We start from the raw sequence: 17,229 nt of genomic DNA on the forward strand, positions 1-17,229 counted from the left end.
TAGAAGTAGTGGTAGTGATATTAAGCACTTTAGCAACACCAGAATTGCAGGACATTATAATCCTCTTGTAAAACTTTTATAAAGTATTATCAAGCTGGTAATAAACTGCTTATTACTACTTTATTAATCAGTAACTAGAGTGAGTTAAGCATTTCCAAAGCACTTTTATTTGTGTAATACACATTACAGTCTTTTGCAATTTATTTATTTAAAGGAACTTGCACTAGTGCTTTAGTAAAACAACCTGATGAGGTCCAAGCTAACAGGTTAGGTTAGAATGCAGAACCCATGTTTGATTAAGGCCTGTACAGTAGAATTTAACACCTTAAAATCTTCACTGCAGAATATAGGGCCAGTTTGTGTTTATTAGAGCTCATCAGTGATTTAGTTTTTTCCAATCACTAAGAGGGTTTTTTCAGTACTAACAGAGGGTTGTTGTGCTAACTGTGTGAAGAGTTCTGAAAAAGACAACTTAGTGTTGAAAAATGCAGTGCTTGACTATTAGAACTAGGCCTTCAATTCAGGCCATTAATGTAAAAACTTGGTCAAAACATGAGGAAAAAACTCACATCTATCATAATGACCGCTAGAGTCTCTATGGGATTCTAACTGTATGTTAGCACTAAGCTTACAGTAACATTTTTTGGCAGTTCTACATTAAACACAGACATTTGAAGCTTATGAAGACATTCCATGTTTTACTCGAAGCTTTTGGCAGACATATTAGAATATGTTTCACCTTGTAGCAGTTTCACAGTTTTCACAGATCTAAATGAAAGTGTAACGAGTAAACAGTGTTTTTTCCTCTTTTGGAAATGTAATTGAGTAAAAAAGTATATTATTTCAATAATACTCTAGTAAAGTATAAATCTTCCAAAGTAATATATAAGTACAAAACTCAAGTACAAATACGCTGGTATTTTTTTACCACTGATTACAAAGAAAAGGCAATATAAAATCCACTCTCACTTAAAGTCTTACTTGGTAAAAACAGAATCTGCAGCACAGTAACATAGACAGTAGATTTGCAAAGATGTTCACAAATCACAAGAAGACAAGAAATGTTGGCAACTGCAGTGGACACTGTAACTCATTACACTTTCAATGCCTGAATCAGGAATCTCTGCTCTTGTATCATTAAAACATACATTTTCATGTTCTCTCTTTTAGCACGGGCTAACATGTTCCAGCTGTACCACTCTCCTCTGACTGGAGCAGCAATAACACTGTGATTACATCCAACATTTGATTCAAAGCATTGAAAAATGATACTAAAATGACATGAAAACAGTTGCTTTTAACATTTTTTATTTCCGCCATCTGCAAAAAGTTGAGGGTTTAAAGAGCAGAGACAGAGGTTTTCTGCAACAGCCTGCTAAAACACAGCTCACTAGAGGATATTCCAAAACAAGCACTTCAGTGGCCTCTCAAAACTCCTGGGCCGAAGTCTGCAGTGCCTGACGAAACCGACCTTCTTCATCCTCTTCCTCATTCTGCAGGGATGATACAATGGAAAAAAGGCTTAATCTGTGAGTGTGTGTTTATGTGGGTGTGTATTCAGGTTTGGCATAACGTGCCTTGTTCTGCTGTGCTCCACTAAAGCTCATAACTAGGAATTTCCAACCTCCTACTAGGGAAAACCAAAGAAAAGCAACCTCAATCAGGAATGGCTACTCAGAAAGTCAACTCTGAGTTCACCACAAGACACTCTAGACCTCTGAAGTCCTTCTGTAGTGAGCAGCATGAACTTATTAAGAACTCCAGCTCTAGTTTATTTATTTTTTTGTTTACTTTTAGGATCCTGATTAACCACTATTACAATTGCTGCTATTCTTCCTGGACAGTAGACATACTATACATTACAAAATAGTGCAATAACAATCAAAGAAACAAAGTCATACAAAACAGGTGTAAAAAATCAAAGAAAAACAAAAAGAAACTTGGAGAAAACAAAACACATGAAAAATGGGAAATAACATGGACTATTTAAAACATGAATGATAAACTAAAATGTTCCAAACCTGATATATTTTATTCTTGGTACATTTTTCCACCAAGCTGAAGCTGCAGACCATGCAAAGTCACAGAGTGGGGTCTCAGAGAAGCACACAGTATCTATCCTCAGTTGAATCGCTCACTAAAGAGTTCCAAATTGCCTCTGGAAGCAACATCAGCAAAAGAACTTTGTGTCAAGAGCTTCACGAAATGAGTTTCCATGGCCGAGCAGCTCCACACAAGCCTGAGATCAAAATGCACAATGCCAAGCATCGGATGGAGCGGTGTAAAGCAGCCACCACTGGACTCTGGAGCAGTGAAACGTATTCTGTGGCATAACAAATCACGCTTCTCTATCTGTCAGTCTGATGGACGAGTCTGGGTTTGGCGAATGCCAGAATGTTACCTACCTGACTGCATTATGCTGACTGTAAAGTTTGGTGGAGGAGGGATGATGCTATGGGGTTGTTCTTCAGGGGTTGGCCTAGACCCCTTAGTTCCAGTAAAGGGAAATCTTCACTTCAGCAGACCAAGACATTTTGGACAATTCTATGCTTCCAGCTTTGTGGGAACAGTTTGGGGAAGAACGCTTTCTGTTCCAGCATGACTGAACCCCAGTGCACAAAGCAAGGTTCATAAAGTCATGGCTGGGTGAGTTTGTTGTGGAAGAACTTGACTGACCCTCACAGAGCCCTGACCTCAACCCCATCAAACACCTTTGGGATGAACTAGAACAGAGATTGTGAGGTCAGACACTGATGTTGGACGGGAGGGTCTTCCCAGAAGAGTGGAAGCAGTTACAGCTGCAAAGGGGGACCAACTCCATTTTAATGCCTATGGATTTAGAATAGGATGATATATAGGCTTCTGTAGATGTAATGTGTAGGTGTCCCAATACGTTTGTCCATATAGTATAAGTTTAGTATGGTACACACTTAAAAAGGCTTTTTTCAAGAGTTATTTTGTAAAGACAATGAGGCTGTTTAAAACCCTGAGTTCTATAGAAACATTTCATGCTTAAATGGTTCTTTGCATGGTAAAATGGTTCTTTAGACTGACAGAGAATGTGTTTTATGTGGTTATGGTATTGAACCTTTTTGAAAAATGGTTCTATATACCACCAAAAAGGGTCCTGCTGTTGTTACGATGCCAAGCTTTACTGTCGTTGTAGAAGGACACATGAGAGAGGCTATGATTCTGCTGCGAGAAGGGGGTCACCACCAGCCACACACCCCCACTTCAAGGTTAACACACAAACCCACACAACCAAACCTACATCTAAACACAGAATAACACGAGTAACTTACACACACCTTCAACCAAAGAACGACAGTGTAAGTCCTTTTTTATGGTGAGTTTGCACCTCCCATGAGCTACTTTGCATGACCACACCTCCACCTTTACAGCAGCTTAAGCCAGTACCGAGATGCTATAGTACACTGATAAAATTCACCTGTATAATGAAGTGATGATTTGAATTGTTTGCTGGAGCAGATAAAATAGTAAATTCACAAACTTGTACTGGGACAAATATCTCACTCAAAAGACTCTGATGAGTGAATGAACCATAAATAGATACACAACATTGAAACCATGGAAAAAACCGCTCTTCTGTCATGCCATCATGTCACAATAGCAGGGGCTTTTGACCTTGTTGCCCTAAAATAGAGAGTTTAGAACTGAAATGAATAGGTTTTGTTATTGTTTGTCAATGGAAGGACACAAAGAAAGCCACAGCCTCTCACCATGTAGTCAGCATAGCTGTAGGAGTGCCTTCGGAGCATGTCAGCAACAAAGTTGTGGGTGGAGTAGCGAGTGTTCCTCCGCAGAATGCTCATGCAGATCGGACACATCTTCAAATGGAAAAGGATTCATTAAATACGACTTTCGCTCATCGGCCAGTCTTATAATGCTTACTGCTGAACATGAATGATTTATGGGTCTGTGCTGCTTCTCTGATAGATGCATGAACAGTAGGGGAGTGTTCTGGAACAAACCTAACGCGGGGCACAGTAGGTGCCAGAAACATCGTTCAAGTGTTGGTTTGTAGCAGAGATGTACATGTTGCTTGTATAAAAATATGATTACTCCAAATGTGTTAGGTCATGCCCCACTCTCCCCTAATGTATGTTGGGAAGATGCCATATTTAGCAAGCACAATCTTTGATGCACAGTGAAACGAAGGCAAATAAACACTGGCTGAATATCATGCCAGTGGCTCTTTGTACTGGAGTCTGGAGAAGTATGTTTGGTGAAGGATCTCTGAGTAAATGCGTTTAGTGCTGTGGGTCTTACAACTGGACTGACTTCTCCTGCATGTTGGTTTGTGCAGTGCTGAACCAGTGCTGTGTTGCTTAGTTCCTCCAGGGGGCAGAACGGACACGGGTACACTCTCCCGGCTCTGGAGACACATTCCTCTGTCAGATGTGCAAACTGCATGTATTGTCTATGGGAATAATCCTTCTATGTATGTCTAAATTTATATAATTCATACCTAATGTGACTAATATATTTCTAACATAATCAACAAATTACATTAACTTATATTTACCTTTTACTAATCTAATTAATAATCAATAAATATCAATAATATGTACTTTGTACTAATATAATGGATAATTAATAAATATCAATAACTTATACAAATCCTTTACTACATAATATAACTAATGAATATTAGTAACTAATATCCACCTTTCCCTAATATAATTAATAAGTAATTAGTTAATTATTAGATATTAGTTAAAGGTAGATATTACTTAAAATACAGATATTAGTTAATAATATTAGTTGAAGGTAGATGTTATTTAAAGTATAGATATTAGTTCATTATATTAGTTCATAGCAAATGTTAGTTACAACATAGATATTAAAATGTAGATATTAATTAAAAGTATACATTCAACTAATACCTGTTTTAACCTATATTATTAACTAATATCTAACCTTTAACTAACATCATTAGCTAATATCTACCTTTAACTAATATCATTAACTGATATCTACCTTTAACTAATATTATTAACTAATATCTACCTTTAACTAATATCATTAACTAATATCTACTTTTAACTACTATCATTAACTAATATCTACCTTTAATTAACAACTTAACTATTATCATGAACAATATCTATCCTTAACTAATATTATTAGCTAATTTCTACCTTTAAATAACATTATTAACTAATATCTACCTTTAACCAACAACATTAACTATTATCATTAACAATATCTATCTTTAACTAATATGATTAGCTAATATCTACCTTTAAATAACATTATTAACTAATATCTACCTTTAACTAACAACATTAACTATTATCATGAACAGTATCTATCTTTAACTAATATTATTAGCTAATATCTACCTTTAAATAACATTATTAACTAATATCTACCTTTAACTAACAACATTAACTATTATCATGAACAATACCTATCTTTAATATCAATATCTACTTTTAACTACTATCATTAACTAATATCTTTCTTTAACTAAGATCATTAACTAATATCTAACTTTAAGTAATACCTTTACCTAATAGGTATCTTCTAACTAGTATCTATCCTAACTGTGTAACCGTGTAAATGTTTAATAATGTTTACCTCTGTCCTTGTGGTGCTGCATTAGGCTGGCGCAGCGCGATCTCAAGCAGTCCGCTAGGAAGACACCGTACGTGAATAAATATCTTTACTTACACATTTGTCTTTCTCAACACTGTGACTCCGACCTCAGTACAATGCTAACAATGCAGTATTTATTCAGCATTCCAACAGCAGCCATGCAGCAATATGTATAATTCAGATAATGCCTCAGTTCTAGATAATATCTGTGTTGTCGCTGTGCTAACTAGAGAAAAAAGGTGGTGTAACTTTCTCACTGAAAGATAATCACTGAAAGATAATCTCTGAAAGAGAGTCCAGTCACTGCAAACGAGACAAAAAGTGAAGTACACTATAACTAAGTAAATATACTACAAGAAAGTAGTGTAAGTACACTGTAAGGTCACTAGATGCTGAAGTTCAGTAGGGAACTTATTGGTCAGACATTATACATGAATCTACATATTCAATAGATCACACAACAAGGAATGCCGATTCTGGCTTTCCTGTTTGAGTGTTGGTTGACAGCCATGTAGATGTTAAGCATGCGGGCCAGAATAGACAGCTGGACCACTCCATCCCATTTTGCCTTGTGTCTACATTTGTGGGTCAATTCTGGCGTGAATGTTGTGGACCAACAATGTAGTTGGGCCAGATTTGGGCCATATCCTTTAGTTCTTCTCACTTTACAATGTGTGGGCCAGATCTGGGTCAAGGACCCAGGCATATAATGGGCCAGAACAAACCAAGGATGCAGCCCCAGTAGTGGACCAACAAAAATTAACAAATTTTTCCTAACTGGGTAACAGACACAGAGAGAGTGGCTTCAGGTTATCCAAACTTTAGGTCATTTTATGTTTTCTCTGGTGTAATTAATTTACACTAACCTACAACTAATGTTAATGTGAGCTACTTCACCAACACTTTAACTGGCTAGCCTAGTTGGCAAATAATGCATTCATGACAACTGCCTAAAAGTGTTCAGCTTCAGCTACTTAAGGTCGCTTACAAAAAAACTTGCGCTTGTTTATTACTTACGCTTGTTATACATTTGAATTAAAGTGCTGTTTGATTAGAGCTTGTTTTACGATAAAGGTGCATGTAGGCTACGTCAATTCACCACTAATAAAATCGACACAAAAGCATGCGGCTGGATCAATACTTTTGCACGTAACCTTGCAATTTTCCAAGAATTCCCATGTTTATTGACATCATGCACAAATAGCATAAGATACTCAAACAGAAATTGTCTAAAAAGCTTAAAACGTGCAATTACTGCTACTATGACGTCACAGATTAGCTACTCAGAGAAGTCGGAGCTCCTGAGTCTCTCTGACAAGTGGGAATCATGAGTTGGAGAGATGTTCAAACGAATTTTTCCCACCTGGAGGTCGGAAACCCCAGTTCCCACTCGGTCATGAACACAGCTTAACTTCTGCCCAAGCTCAGGGCCTCCTCGTCATCACTCATCAATCGTGATGATTAAATAAATCAATGTTTTCTCTTTTCACAACCATAATATGGAGCTTAATGAGAGAATATTTTTCATAATGCCCACATAGCGTCCACTGAGAGACAAATGACTCTTTGATTAAATAACGAAATGATTCAATGTTTCCAAGTCATGTCAAGAGAACGACTCAAAAAACACAAAGGTACAGCCTTCGCTTCCCTCTCATCACACATTTTTCAGGCAGGCTCTGATTAGTTATCGATGTTTCATAGTGAGCTCCTTTGTTTCACTTTGCGGCGTTGGCTACCAAATGGAGCGGAGCGAGAAAATAGAGGGAGTGAACCCCTGGTTCCTGTCAGCATTACTGTGAAGAAATTTGAGTCTGTAAGTTTCTCTACAATAAACCACTCTGAATGACTGAATGACTCTGAATCTCGACCACTGAATTATTTAGAAATGTGGGATTCCCGTTTGAGGCCCAGTCACACCAACATTTTTGCAAGTGAAATTACATTCATTTCAATTTCACTCACGTGTTCAACCAACAGCGCTACTGTTTTGGCTGTGTTGACCTGTTGAAGGTGCGGCCCTTCATATAGCATTATACTCCAAAATGGAGGAAATGCTAATTTTGCCTATTAAGAACAAATCTTTTACCATTTGTACCCCACTGACTGTGATTAAACACATGAAAGAGACGTTGTATGATACACAGTCAGTCACAAGTCTGTGTTATTATCTTTCCTTTTGTGGTTTTACTGTTTGTTTTAGATGAGTTAGCTAGATTGCTAACTGCTATGTTACCACACAAATTAACCCACAACCACAGCAGTTATATAAGTTACATTTTATGTATTTTTTATGTGCAGCATTATACTTTAGTGAGTATATAATAATGTGATGTAATTATGTTCACTTGATCTTGTTACTGTTTATGGTAAACGAGTTAGCTAGCTTGCTATCTGTGGAGGATTTTTTTCAGCACCAATCTTCCAGTCCAGTCTCGGCTACACCCATTTCGCAAAGTGATGCAAACTGCAGATCTAGTGTGACTTCAGCTTAAGATTTTCTCACAATGTCTTTCTTTAGTAGTTTTACACCAATCAGGCATAACATTATGACTCCTTGTTTCTGCGCTCATTGTCCATTTTATCAGCTCCACTTACTATATAGGTGCACTTTGTAGTTCTACAGTTACAGACTGTAGTCCATCTGTTTCTCTGCATACTTTGTTTGCCCCCTTTTACCCTGTTTTCCAGTGGTCAGGACCCCCATGGACCCTCACAGAGCAGGTACTGTTTGGGTGATGGATCATTCTCAGCACTGCAGTAACACTGATGTGGTGGTGGTGTGTTAGTGTGTGTTGTGCTGGTGTGAGTGGATCAGACACAGCAGTGCTGCAGGAGATTTTAAACACCTCAGTGTTGATGCTGGACTGAGAATAGTCCACCAACCAAAAATATCCAGCCAACAGCGTCCTGTGGGCAGCGTCCTGTGACCACTGATGAAGGACTAGAGGATGACCAACACAAACTGTGCAGCAGCAGATGAGCTATCGTCTCTGACTTTACATCTACAAGGTGGACTGACAAGGTAGGAGTGTCTAATAGAGTGGACAGTGAGTGGACACAGTGTTTAAAAACTCCAGCTGTGTCTGATCCACTCAGACCAGCACAACATATACTAACAAACTGAAGAACAGGGTAAAAGGGGGCTAACAAAGTACGCAGAGAAACAGATGGACTACAGTCTGTAACTGTAGAACTACAAAGTGCACCTATATAGTAAGTGGAGCTGATAAAATGGACAATGAGTTGCAGGCCTCATGCTTGCCAGAAGGAAGCTATATTAGTCTACATTTTACATGGTGACTTTGGACTTGTTTGTCCAACAACTGACAAAGTTTATAATACAAGAGCCTCAAAGCAGTTCAGTATTACACAGTTTTACTGCATGTGATGAATCACCAGCACAATCAATGCAAAACATGGTAGACCAAGCTGACATTGGTCCATCCCAGCAGATATACATACTTAAAAAGACAGTTCGTCAAGGGTTCTTCAATAAAGGCTTTTTTAGAACCGTGGATTCTATAAAGAACCATGTCATGCTTAGATGGTTCTTTGCATGGTGAAATGGCTTCTCAGATTGATGGAAAACATTTTGGTTCTATATAGCACCTTTTTGAAAATGGTTCAATATAGCACCAAAAAAGGATTCTGCTGTTGTTCCAATGTCAAGCTTGAATGAATAGAAGAACCCCTATTTGGTGCTATATAGAAGCATTTTCAAAAAGGTTCTATGTAGAACCATATTCCACACATTCTCCATCAATCTGAAGAACAATTTCATGATGCAAAGAACTCTTTAATCATGCCAAGTGCTCTGAGTGTTCATGGTTCTATATAGAACTATTCATCACAAAAGAACCCTTAAAGAATTGTCTTTATTTAAGAGCGTAGAGTCATTTTCAAAAAGCTTCTGTATAGAACCATATACAACACATTTTTGATTGATCAGCCAATTAAGCATGACATGGTTCTGCATAGATCTCATGGTCCTAAATAGAATCATTGTATTTACTAAAGAACCTTTGAAGAATCATCTTTTTAAGATGGTAAATAATTTAAAGGTTGATTTAAATAATTTAAAGGTTCTGTACAGATTCATTATGTACATTCTCCATCAATCTGAAGAACCATTTCATCATGCAAAGAACGCTTTAAGTATGCAAGTGGTTCTATGTAGAACTCATGGCTCTACATAGGACCATTGCCTTTGCTAAAGAGTTGACCTGGATGGATCAACTGAACCACATCTATAAGGATGACGGTGTTAACGTACCTGGTCCTGGATGTGGGAAGCGGGACGTTGGGCATAATTCCAGTGTTGTCTTGTGTTTGGGCAGGGGTCAGGGGAGCAGGATCAGTGATAAGTCCGTATTCCTTTTTGTATTTCTTGCAGCTTTCGTAATGGAGCCTTATCTGGCTGAGAAGTTTCTATGGAAATGTAGATGGGGATTTTCACTGAGGATTACAATTTTCACTGAAAATAAAGTCAAAAAATCCTGCTGCCATCTTTGCTGCCCAGCAAGAGACTTGGCTTTTTGCTGAACTATGAAAGTTCAAGGCTCCTGAATTGTTCTTGGCTTGCACATTCAAGTCTAGGAAGTTGCATGATCTTAACATAGAACCAGATCATGACTGTAATTGCTCTTCATATTTACCATATTTACAATTTCCATGTACTTTTACAAAGAAAAGATTCTGAATGGTTCATGGATTCTATAGAACTTTTAAAGGTTCTATATCAGTTAAAATATTTTCCTAGAGCTTCAAGCTTTATTTAGGGTTCTTTAAAAGAGATTCTTTAACCTTTTAATACACTCATGCATCTCATTCACAAAAATGGCTTTTTAAAGAACCCCACACTGAACGATTCTTTTGGAAACCAAAAGTGGTTCTTGTACACTCCAAAGAACCTTTTTTTGGCATTTTCATTTTTAAGACCATAAATCAACTGTCAGAGACACATGAGCTGTGGAGCATGTTGAAGAATCAGTGGCAAACTAAGAATATTAGGTAAGGCCTTCTGTCAAAATAAGCATCATAAGCCATAAGCATAAACAAACAAGAAATGATGCCTCTACAATAATGCTAGTTCATACTAGAGCCCCTATAAGTATGTTGCCACTTAACTATCACTGGTGCACATTAATATTTTTGGCTATTCTAGATTAAACACGGACATTTGAAACTCAAGGAAATTCCACGTTTTACTTGCTTGTAACATACATTAACACATATTGACCATTGACCTTGTATGTACCTGAAACTTGGTTAGACCACAGCTGATATTCACAGTCAGTGACATATCTAGAACTTCCAGAAGGCCTAGAGTTTTTTTCTCACTAAACTGGTCCCTTTGCCAAATAATGCATTGCAGCTCTGCCTCTGCTGTGCTACCAGAGATTTACTAACGTGAGTGAAAAGTGGAAACCCTGGCCTAGCCAATCAAATCAGACCTCGTAAGATGTAAGCCAATCAGATCAGACCTGAGGGAGGGTCTCTGGTTTTACTTGCTAACACAAGTGGAGCAGTAAGTAAGTTACAGAGTGAAGATCCCCACCTACAATATTGATTTGAGGCAAATTGTGATCAGCATAGCTGGTTATCGGGTTTTTACTTGGTTGCTTGTCAGCTAGATAACTTTGGGTTTATGTGAGGCAAAAAAGGGGTTAGACTAAAACTAACATTAGCTAACTAGCTGACAAGCCAACTAGTTTAACTTCACTTCATAGTGAGAGTGTAAAAGTGTGAACGAGTGGCAGTGATAGAAGTAACATTATTGACAGCTCTTTATGTTCTTTGTTTTTATATTTCACTTCAATATTTGAAAAAAAGAGACACCGGTATTTGTCATATTGTTGTTGTCAGAAGAAAACCTCATATCTCCAAAATGATGACTTTACAGGAAAAGGAAAAAAACTTACTTTACTTTTAATGTAAGTCAATGGAACCAGACTTTTTTCCAAGTCATTTTGGGCCGTTTCTTTTGGTCCATTCATCATGCAATTTAAAAAACTGAAAACGAGGTTTTGTTCCCGACAGCAGCGATATATTGTTTTATACAAAAAGCTATGTCAGTGAAGAGATCATATAGTGTTAATCATAATTCAATTTTGAATCCCTCAATTCCTCAATCTGTGGACAGAAATTAAGAGGCAGGAATTCTGTCAAAGGCCAGTCAGATCAGATTTTTACCAGTCTTGTTAATCTGAATTTAGTAAAACAATGCCTTCCTAAACACAGGAAGAGAGGGAGAGAAAGAAGCTCAAGGAGACTGACAGAGCTGAAGGAGCAGATTATCTGAAATGGCCAGATGAACTGTGGAAACGTGTAATGTGATCTAACGAGTCAACCTTCCAATCTTCTAGCAAGTCCTCTGGCCTAGTGTTGAATAATCTAATTATTATTTAATCAGGTAAGTCCTTCATTCTCTTTGCTTGGAAATGAAACACCAATCAATGCTCTCTGAGGCTGAGGTACCCACTTTTTTTCCACAGGCTCTGCATTTGCCCTTCTTCTTTCTCATCCTCTCCTGGACGTCAGTGGCCCTCTGTGGTCTCTCGGACACAAAGGTCCGGCACACTGGGCAGCGAGGCCCCAGGCTTTGCACTGCAGTCTCTAAGCATGTTTTGCAGAACCTGGTGATGAAAAATGACGCCATGAGAACATAATCCCTGTAACCGAGGTGCAGCTTAAAGCAATAGTTCAGCTCAAAATCCACATTAAGAGAATTTCATAGTCAGTCAGCCAAGACATGTTCGGTGGCTGAAATTTTGCACTGAGTTACAAGCAGTGTTCGTTCAATTGTGGCAAAGGTCTTGGTGGTGGGAAGTGTTGGGGGGGGTCTGACTATGAGGTGACCTATGTGTTAATAAATACTATTTTCACAGTTTATTTTTGTGAATTACCCCTTTTAACATGTACTACTTTATACATAGTCATTTATACACAGTCGTATGCAAATGTTTGAGTCAAATTACATTTATTTGTTGATTTTTAAGTGAAAATATAAGTGAAAACACATCCTCTTCAGATAACACACTTGTATGCATTTTAATGCATTTACTGTTTCTTTACTGTATTTAACATATTGACCTTTGCAAAAGTCATAGCACATTTTATATTTTAGTTTTTTTTTTTTCAATATGCCAAACTAAATAGAAATTGTGCACTAACTTTTTAATATTCAACTTTGTTCTCTGTAGATGATGTGTTCACTTATATTCACTAAGAAAATCAACACAACTGTAAGTATGCAGGACTGACTACTTACAGTTGTGTTGATTTTTTAAGTGAAAATGTTAGCCGCCTTTCACCCTGTTCTTCAATGGTCAGGACCCCCACAGGACCACCACAGAGCCGGTATTATTTGGATTGTGGGTGATTCTCAGCACTGCAGTGACACTGACGTGGTGGTGGTGTGTTAGTGTGTGTTGTGCTGGTACGAGTGGATCAGACACAGCAGTGCTGCTGGAGTTTTTAAACACTGTGTCCACTCACTGTCCACTCTATTAGACACTCCTACCTTGTCAGTCCACCTTGTAGATGTAAAGTCAGAGACGATAGCTCATCTGCTCAGTTTGTGTTGGTCATCCTCCAGTCCTTCATCAGTGGTCACAGGACGCTGCCCACTGGACGCTGTTGGCTGGATATTTGTGGTTGGTGGACTATTCTCAGTCCAGCAGTGACACTGAGGTGTTTGAAAACTCCAGCAGCACTGCTGTGTCTGATCCACTCAGACCAGCGCAACACACACTAACACACCACCACCACATCAGTGTCACTGCAGTGCTGAGAATGATCCACCACCCAAATAGTACCTGCTCTGTGAGGGTCCATGGGGGTCCTGACCACTGAAGAACAGGGTAAAAGGGGGCTAACAAAGTATGCAGAGAAACAGATGGACTACAGTCTGTAATTGTAGAACTACAAAGTGCACCTATATAGTAAGTGGAGCTGATAAAATGGACAATGAGTGTAGAAACAAGGAGGTGGTCATAATAAAGTGCTCAGAGAGTGAACATTTCGATTTAGTTCTCAGCAGGCAGGTTTCCGGGTCAACCAAATTACAGTGCTGTTTAGTACATTTTTGGTCATATATTGGTTGTTAGTAGGGCTACCATTGATGCTAAGAAGGACTACTAAAGTATGACTAATTAATAACTACATACTACTTAGTAAACAATACAGTAGTTCTTAATCATTTTGCTCATTTTGATTAATTTTAATTTTGAATGCTTAGATGACCATTATTAAGTTTTAATATATACTTTTAAAAATATTAATCATTAAATGGACTCTATGTAGTTATGACTTTTATAAGCATATATTGTGTTACTTATTAAACCTCATTTTAACACTTGTATGAAAAGCATTTACATATTTATATGCTACTAAGTAAGTGGATAATATTTAAATTTAAATGGTATCGTTTATTAATGCACACTGCACAGCCGCATAACGTGGGACAAAGATGGTGTCTAATATTCTTTTTAGTGGATGGATGCAGAAGAAAAGAGCTCAGATGAGATTTCAGCCTCCCAATAACTTTAAAACCATTTATCAGCCCATGAGGTCAGAAACATTCAAAATGTGTTGGAGGCAATTAGACCTGCAATTTATAAAGTTATTAACTGTCATTAACAAACTATTAGATAATGATAAGGTTGGTATTTATAGGGGGCTGTTACTATACAAGCTTCTATATCAAACACTGTATGCCAGTCTAATCATTTAAAGTTCTCAATATCAATACTTTTACTCTGATACTGATTCCACAATTATACCTTGATACCTTCTTTTAAATAACTGAAAGTGGGTGTGGCTTAAAACAGAGTTTAGCTGGAGACCAATCAAGACACACAGACATTAATGACATGCATATAAAATTCAGACGCTGATTATACCGACTACTTAAGTACTGAAATCTGAAATTAAGTGACATGGAATTTTACAATACTTTTTAATATATATAATTACATAAACTTTATATTTAATATAAAATATTTACGCAAATCGGTCAGTACCATGAAAGTGATCACTGATCAATGATACTGGCACAAAATTTTTATCCTTCCATCTAAGCTGATCCACCAAACCATCCCATTGACTCACACATGTCTGCAGCTTGTGATGCAGACGGGTAGACTGTAAATGTCCTGGCAGATGGGGCAGTCGTAGTCCTCGTCTGCGTCGGTGTTTGAGGTCTGCGTCACTGCGCAGGACTCCGAGGTCACTGAGCAGCAGTTTCCCATGTATTCTCTCAGCTCTGGAGAAAGTCCTGCTGGGGGGAGACACAGGAGGCCTGATTAACTGAGCAAAGTCCTTTCAGTTCTTTCATACTAAACCACTGAGACCACCACCACCTGCTGAGCAGACGCATAATGTGGTACAAAGACAGCATCAAATATTCTTTTTAGTGGACGGATTCAGAGGAAATGTAAATCAGCTGTAATTAAACACAAGTTCAGATGAGATTTCAGCCTCATAATAACTTCAAAACAGTTTACCAGCCTGAGAGGTCAGAGATATTCAATATGTCTTGGAGGCTATTAGACCTGCAATACATTTCAGTTATATGCTATTAATATGCTACTAAAAATTACAACTGTATGGGTTTGCCTTTTGTTGTATGTTTACCTTCCCTTTTAGAACTATGACTTTTAAAATGGACAAAAGTACAGACAAGATGCAGGCCTCGAAATGACGGCTACTACTGTTTTAGCTATGTATGTCCAATTTTTATCAAAGGGGAACCCTCAGCTCCTTCAAGTCCTTCAGAAAAAGCCTAATGATTTCTGGCATCTTAAAAAAAAAATCTCTGTAATTTTTAGTTCATATTTATTCAGCAGAGTCATGCTTGAATTTAAACTCTACAAGTATTACAATACTTTTCTAGTTTTGCTGTTAAGTTTTGGATGGAAATGCAGAGCGGAAAATTAGTCAGAAATTGTTATGCTCTGTAGATATAGCTAAGCGAGCTCTCCTGTTGGTTAGGACTCCAGGAGCTGAAGAGAAGGCCTGACTCGATTAGCTATAATCATGATTACAAAGTAACAGACGAATCACTCAATCACGGTTTGATCTTGAACAGATGGCATGGCCGTAACTAGGTATGAGGACACCGAGGTCTGGACCTCAGTAGATTCAGAAGGGTTTTTTCAGTTTCCTCCATTCATGAGATTAAATGTAGAAACAGCACCGTTATGATAATCCAGTCCACTCAGGGAGGCAGCCACAGTATCACAGGCCTGCCCATCAAATGAGGACAAAATATTTATTATGCCACACTTTTTAGGATAATGAATCTGATTTGTTTTGTGTGAGTGTTGTCACTCTATTATGTTGAATCCAAATCTGCCAAGCTCCACCTTATTTTCTCAACCCTTCCAATCACTGCTTTACAACTGTTGCTATCTGTAATGGCTTCAGTACGTTATCATGTTCATTACTAGCTTTGGGACACCAAGGTCCTCGCAAGTTCCCAAAGGATTTATGAGATTCCATGTGGAAAAAGCAATGAAACTAGAAAATGAGCAGTGACTGGTTCTCAGCTGACCTCAGAACAGCTGTGGTTTGGCCCTAGACTTTAGTGCCCACTCTGTTTGTCTCTGTATGAGACGCTACGCTGCCCTGAGTACCAGAGTAACTTTGACTCCTTCATCAGATGTTCAGGTATGCAGCACACATGCTATAGGCTAACATATAACATCGCTATGGTAAAAATCTAAGAGTTAATGAGTGTAATTAACAGATCATGCTTGTAAAATGCAAACTCCATAATTAGTTTTTTCTTTTTTATTTGGACCACTCGTAATGTTGCAGTTTCAGTAGCTGCTCAGTTTAGGCTACAGGCTGTGTAATTAGCTATATTAGTGATGAGATGAGAAATTAAAGCTGTATTTTGTTACCTACACATAAGATTCTCCAACTGGCATGAGAAAGTTCACTGTTGACTAGGATAATGGTGGTATAGCATCATGTAGCATTATTAAGACAACAACAGGTACATTAGGCTTTTTGTATGGTTAACTGTATGAGTCGCTATCTTTCCTGTTCACTGGGGTTTGGTGCAGACAGCCTTTTACAACATATGTTATAAACTAATTTTTTTTTTTTTTAATTTTAATTTTAGTTTAATAAAAATATACCAATAAATTAATGGAGGAAAAAAGGCTACATTTTAAAAGACATTTTCAACAAAAGACTAAAAGACTGACTAAATATTATACAGCTTCAAAACCTGTGAAACCCAGCCGGTGAGAACAGCTGACTGAGTGATCCTCCTCTGTGTGTTGAGTGACGCTTGTGCTTCTGCACATATAGAATGTTTGCCGTGTTTTCTGACATCCCTTACTTAATTATGACATCATCATAGCTGATTTGCATACGTTCTATGGCTGTCATTCATTTAGTTTCAAAATCTCTCCTCTTCACCCTTTTAGCATCTGTATTAACATCTGTATTAACATTAACTAACTTGTGTGTTAATCTGTAAGCAGCTCAGGCTACACTTGCACTTTACAAGTCATGTGCTAATGTTTGGGCGCCGCTGGTCAAATGACATGTTTTTGCTTATTTTCTAAATGAGAATAAGTGAACACATGC

At 37.8% G+C, this 17,229-nt stretch overlaps 1 protein-coding gene across 1 annotated transcript; it reads right to left on the reverse strand.

Annotated features, from left to right (window-relative positions):
* Nucleotides 1–1,427: 1,427 nt before the first annotated feature.
* Nucleotides 1,428–14,876, reverse strand: LOC118826100 (E3 ubiquitin-protein ligase RNF138-like). Its single transcript, XM_036596987.1, has 7 exons — nt 14,737–14,876; nt 12,107–12,260; nt 9,899–10,053; nt 5,605–5,658; nt 4,303–4,396; nt 3,741–3,848; nt 1,428–1,493 (listed from the first exon to the last, which is right to left on the reverse strand). The coding sequence occupies exons 1-7, from the start codon at nt 14,874–14,876 to the stop codon at nt 1,428–1,430; spliced, it is 771 nt and encodes a 256-aa protein (XP_036452880.1).
* Between the last annotated feature and the right edge of the window lie 2,353 nt (nt 14,877–17,229).

This window comes from Colossoma macropomum, unplaced genomic scaffold (assembly GCF_904425465.1).
Source record: "Colossoma macropomum unplaced genomic scaffold, Colossoma_macropomum, whole genome shotgun sequence".
Classification (NCBI taxonomy): domain Eukaryota; kingdom Metazoa; phylum Chordata; class Actinopteri; order Characiformes; family Serrasalmidae; genus Colossoma; species Colossoma macropomum.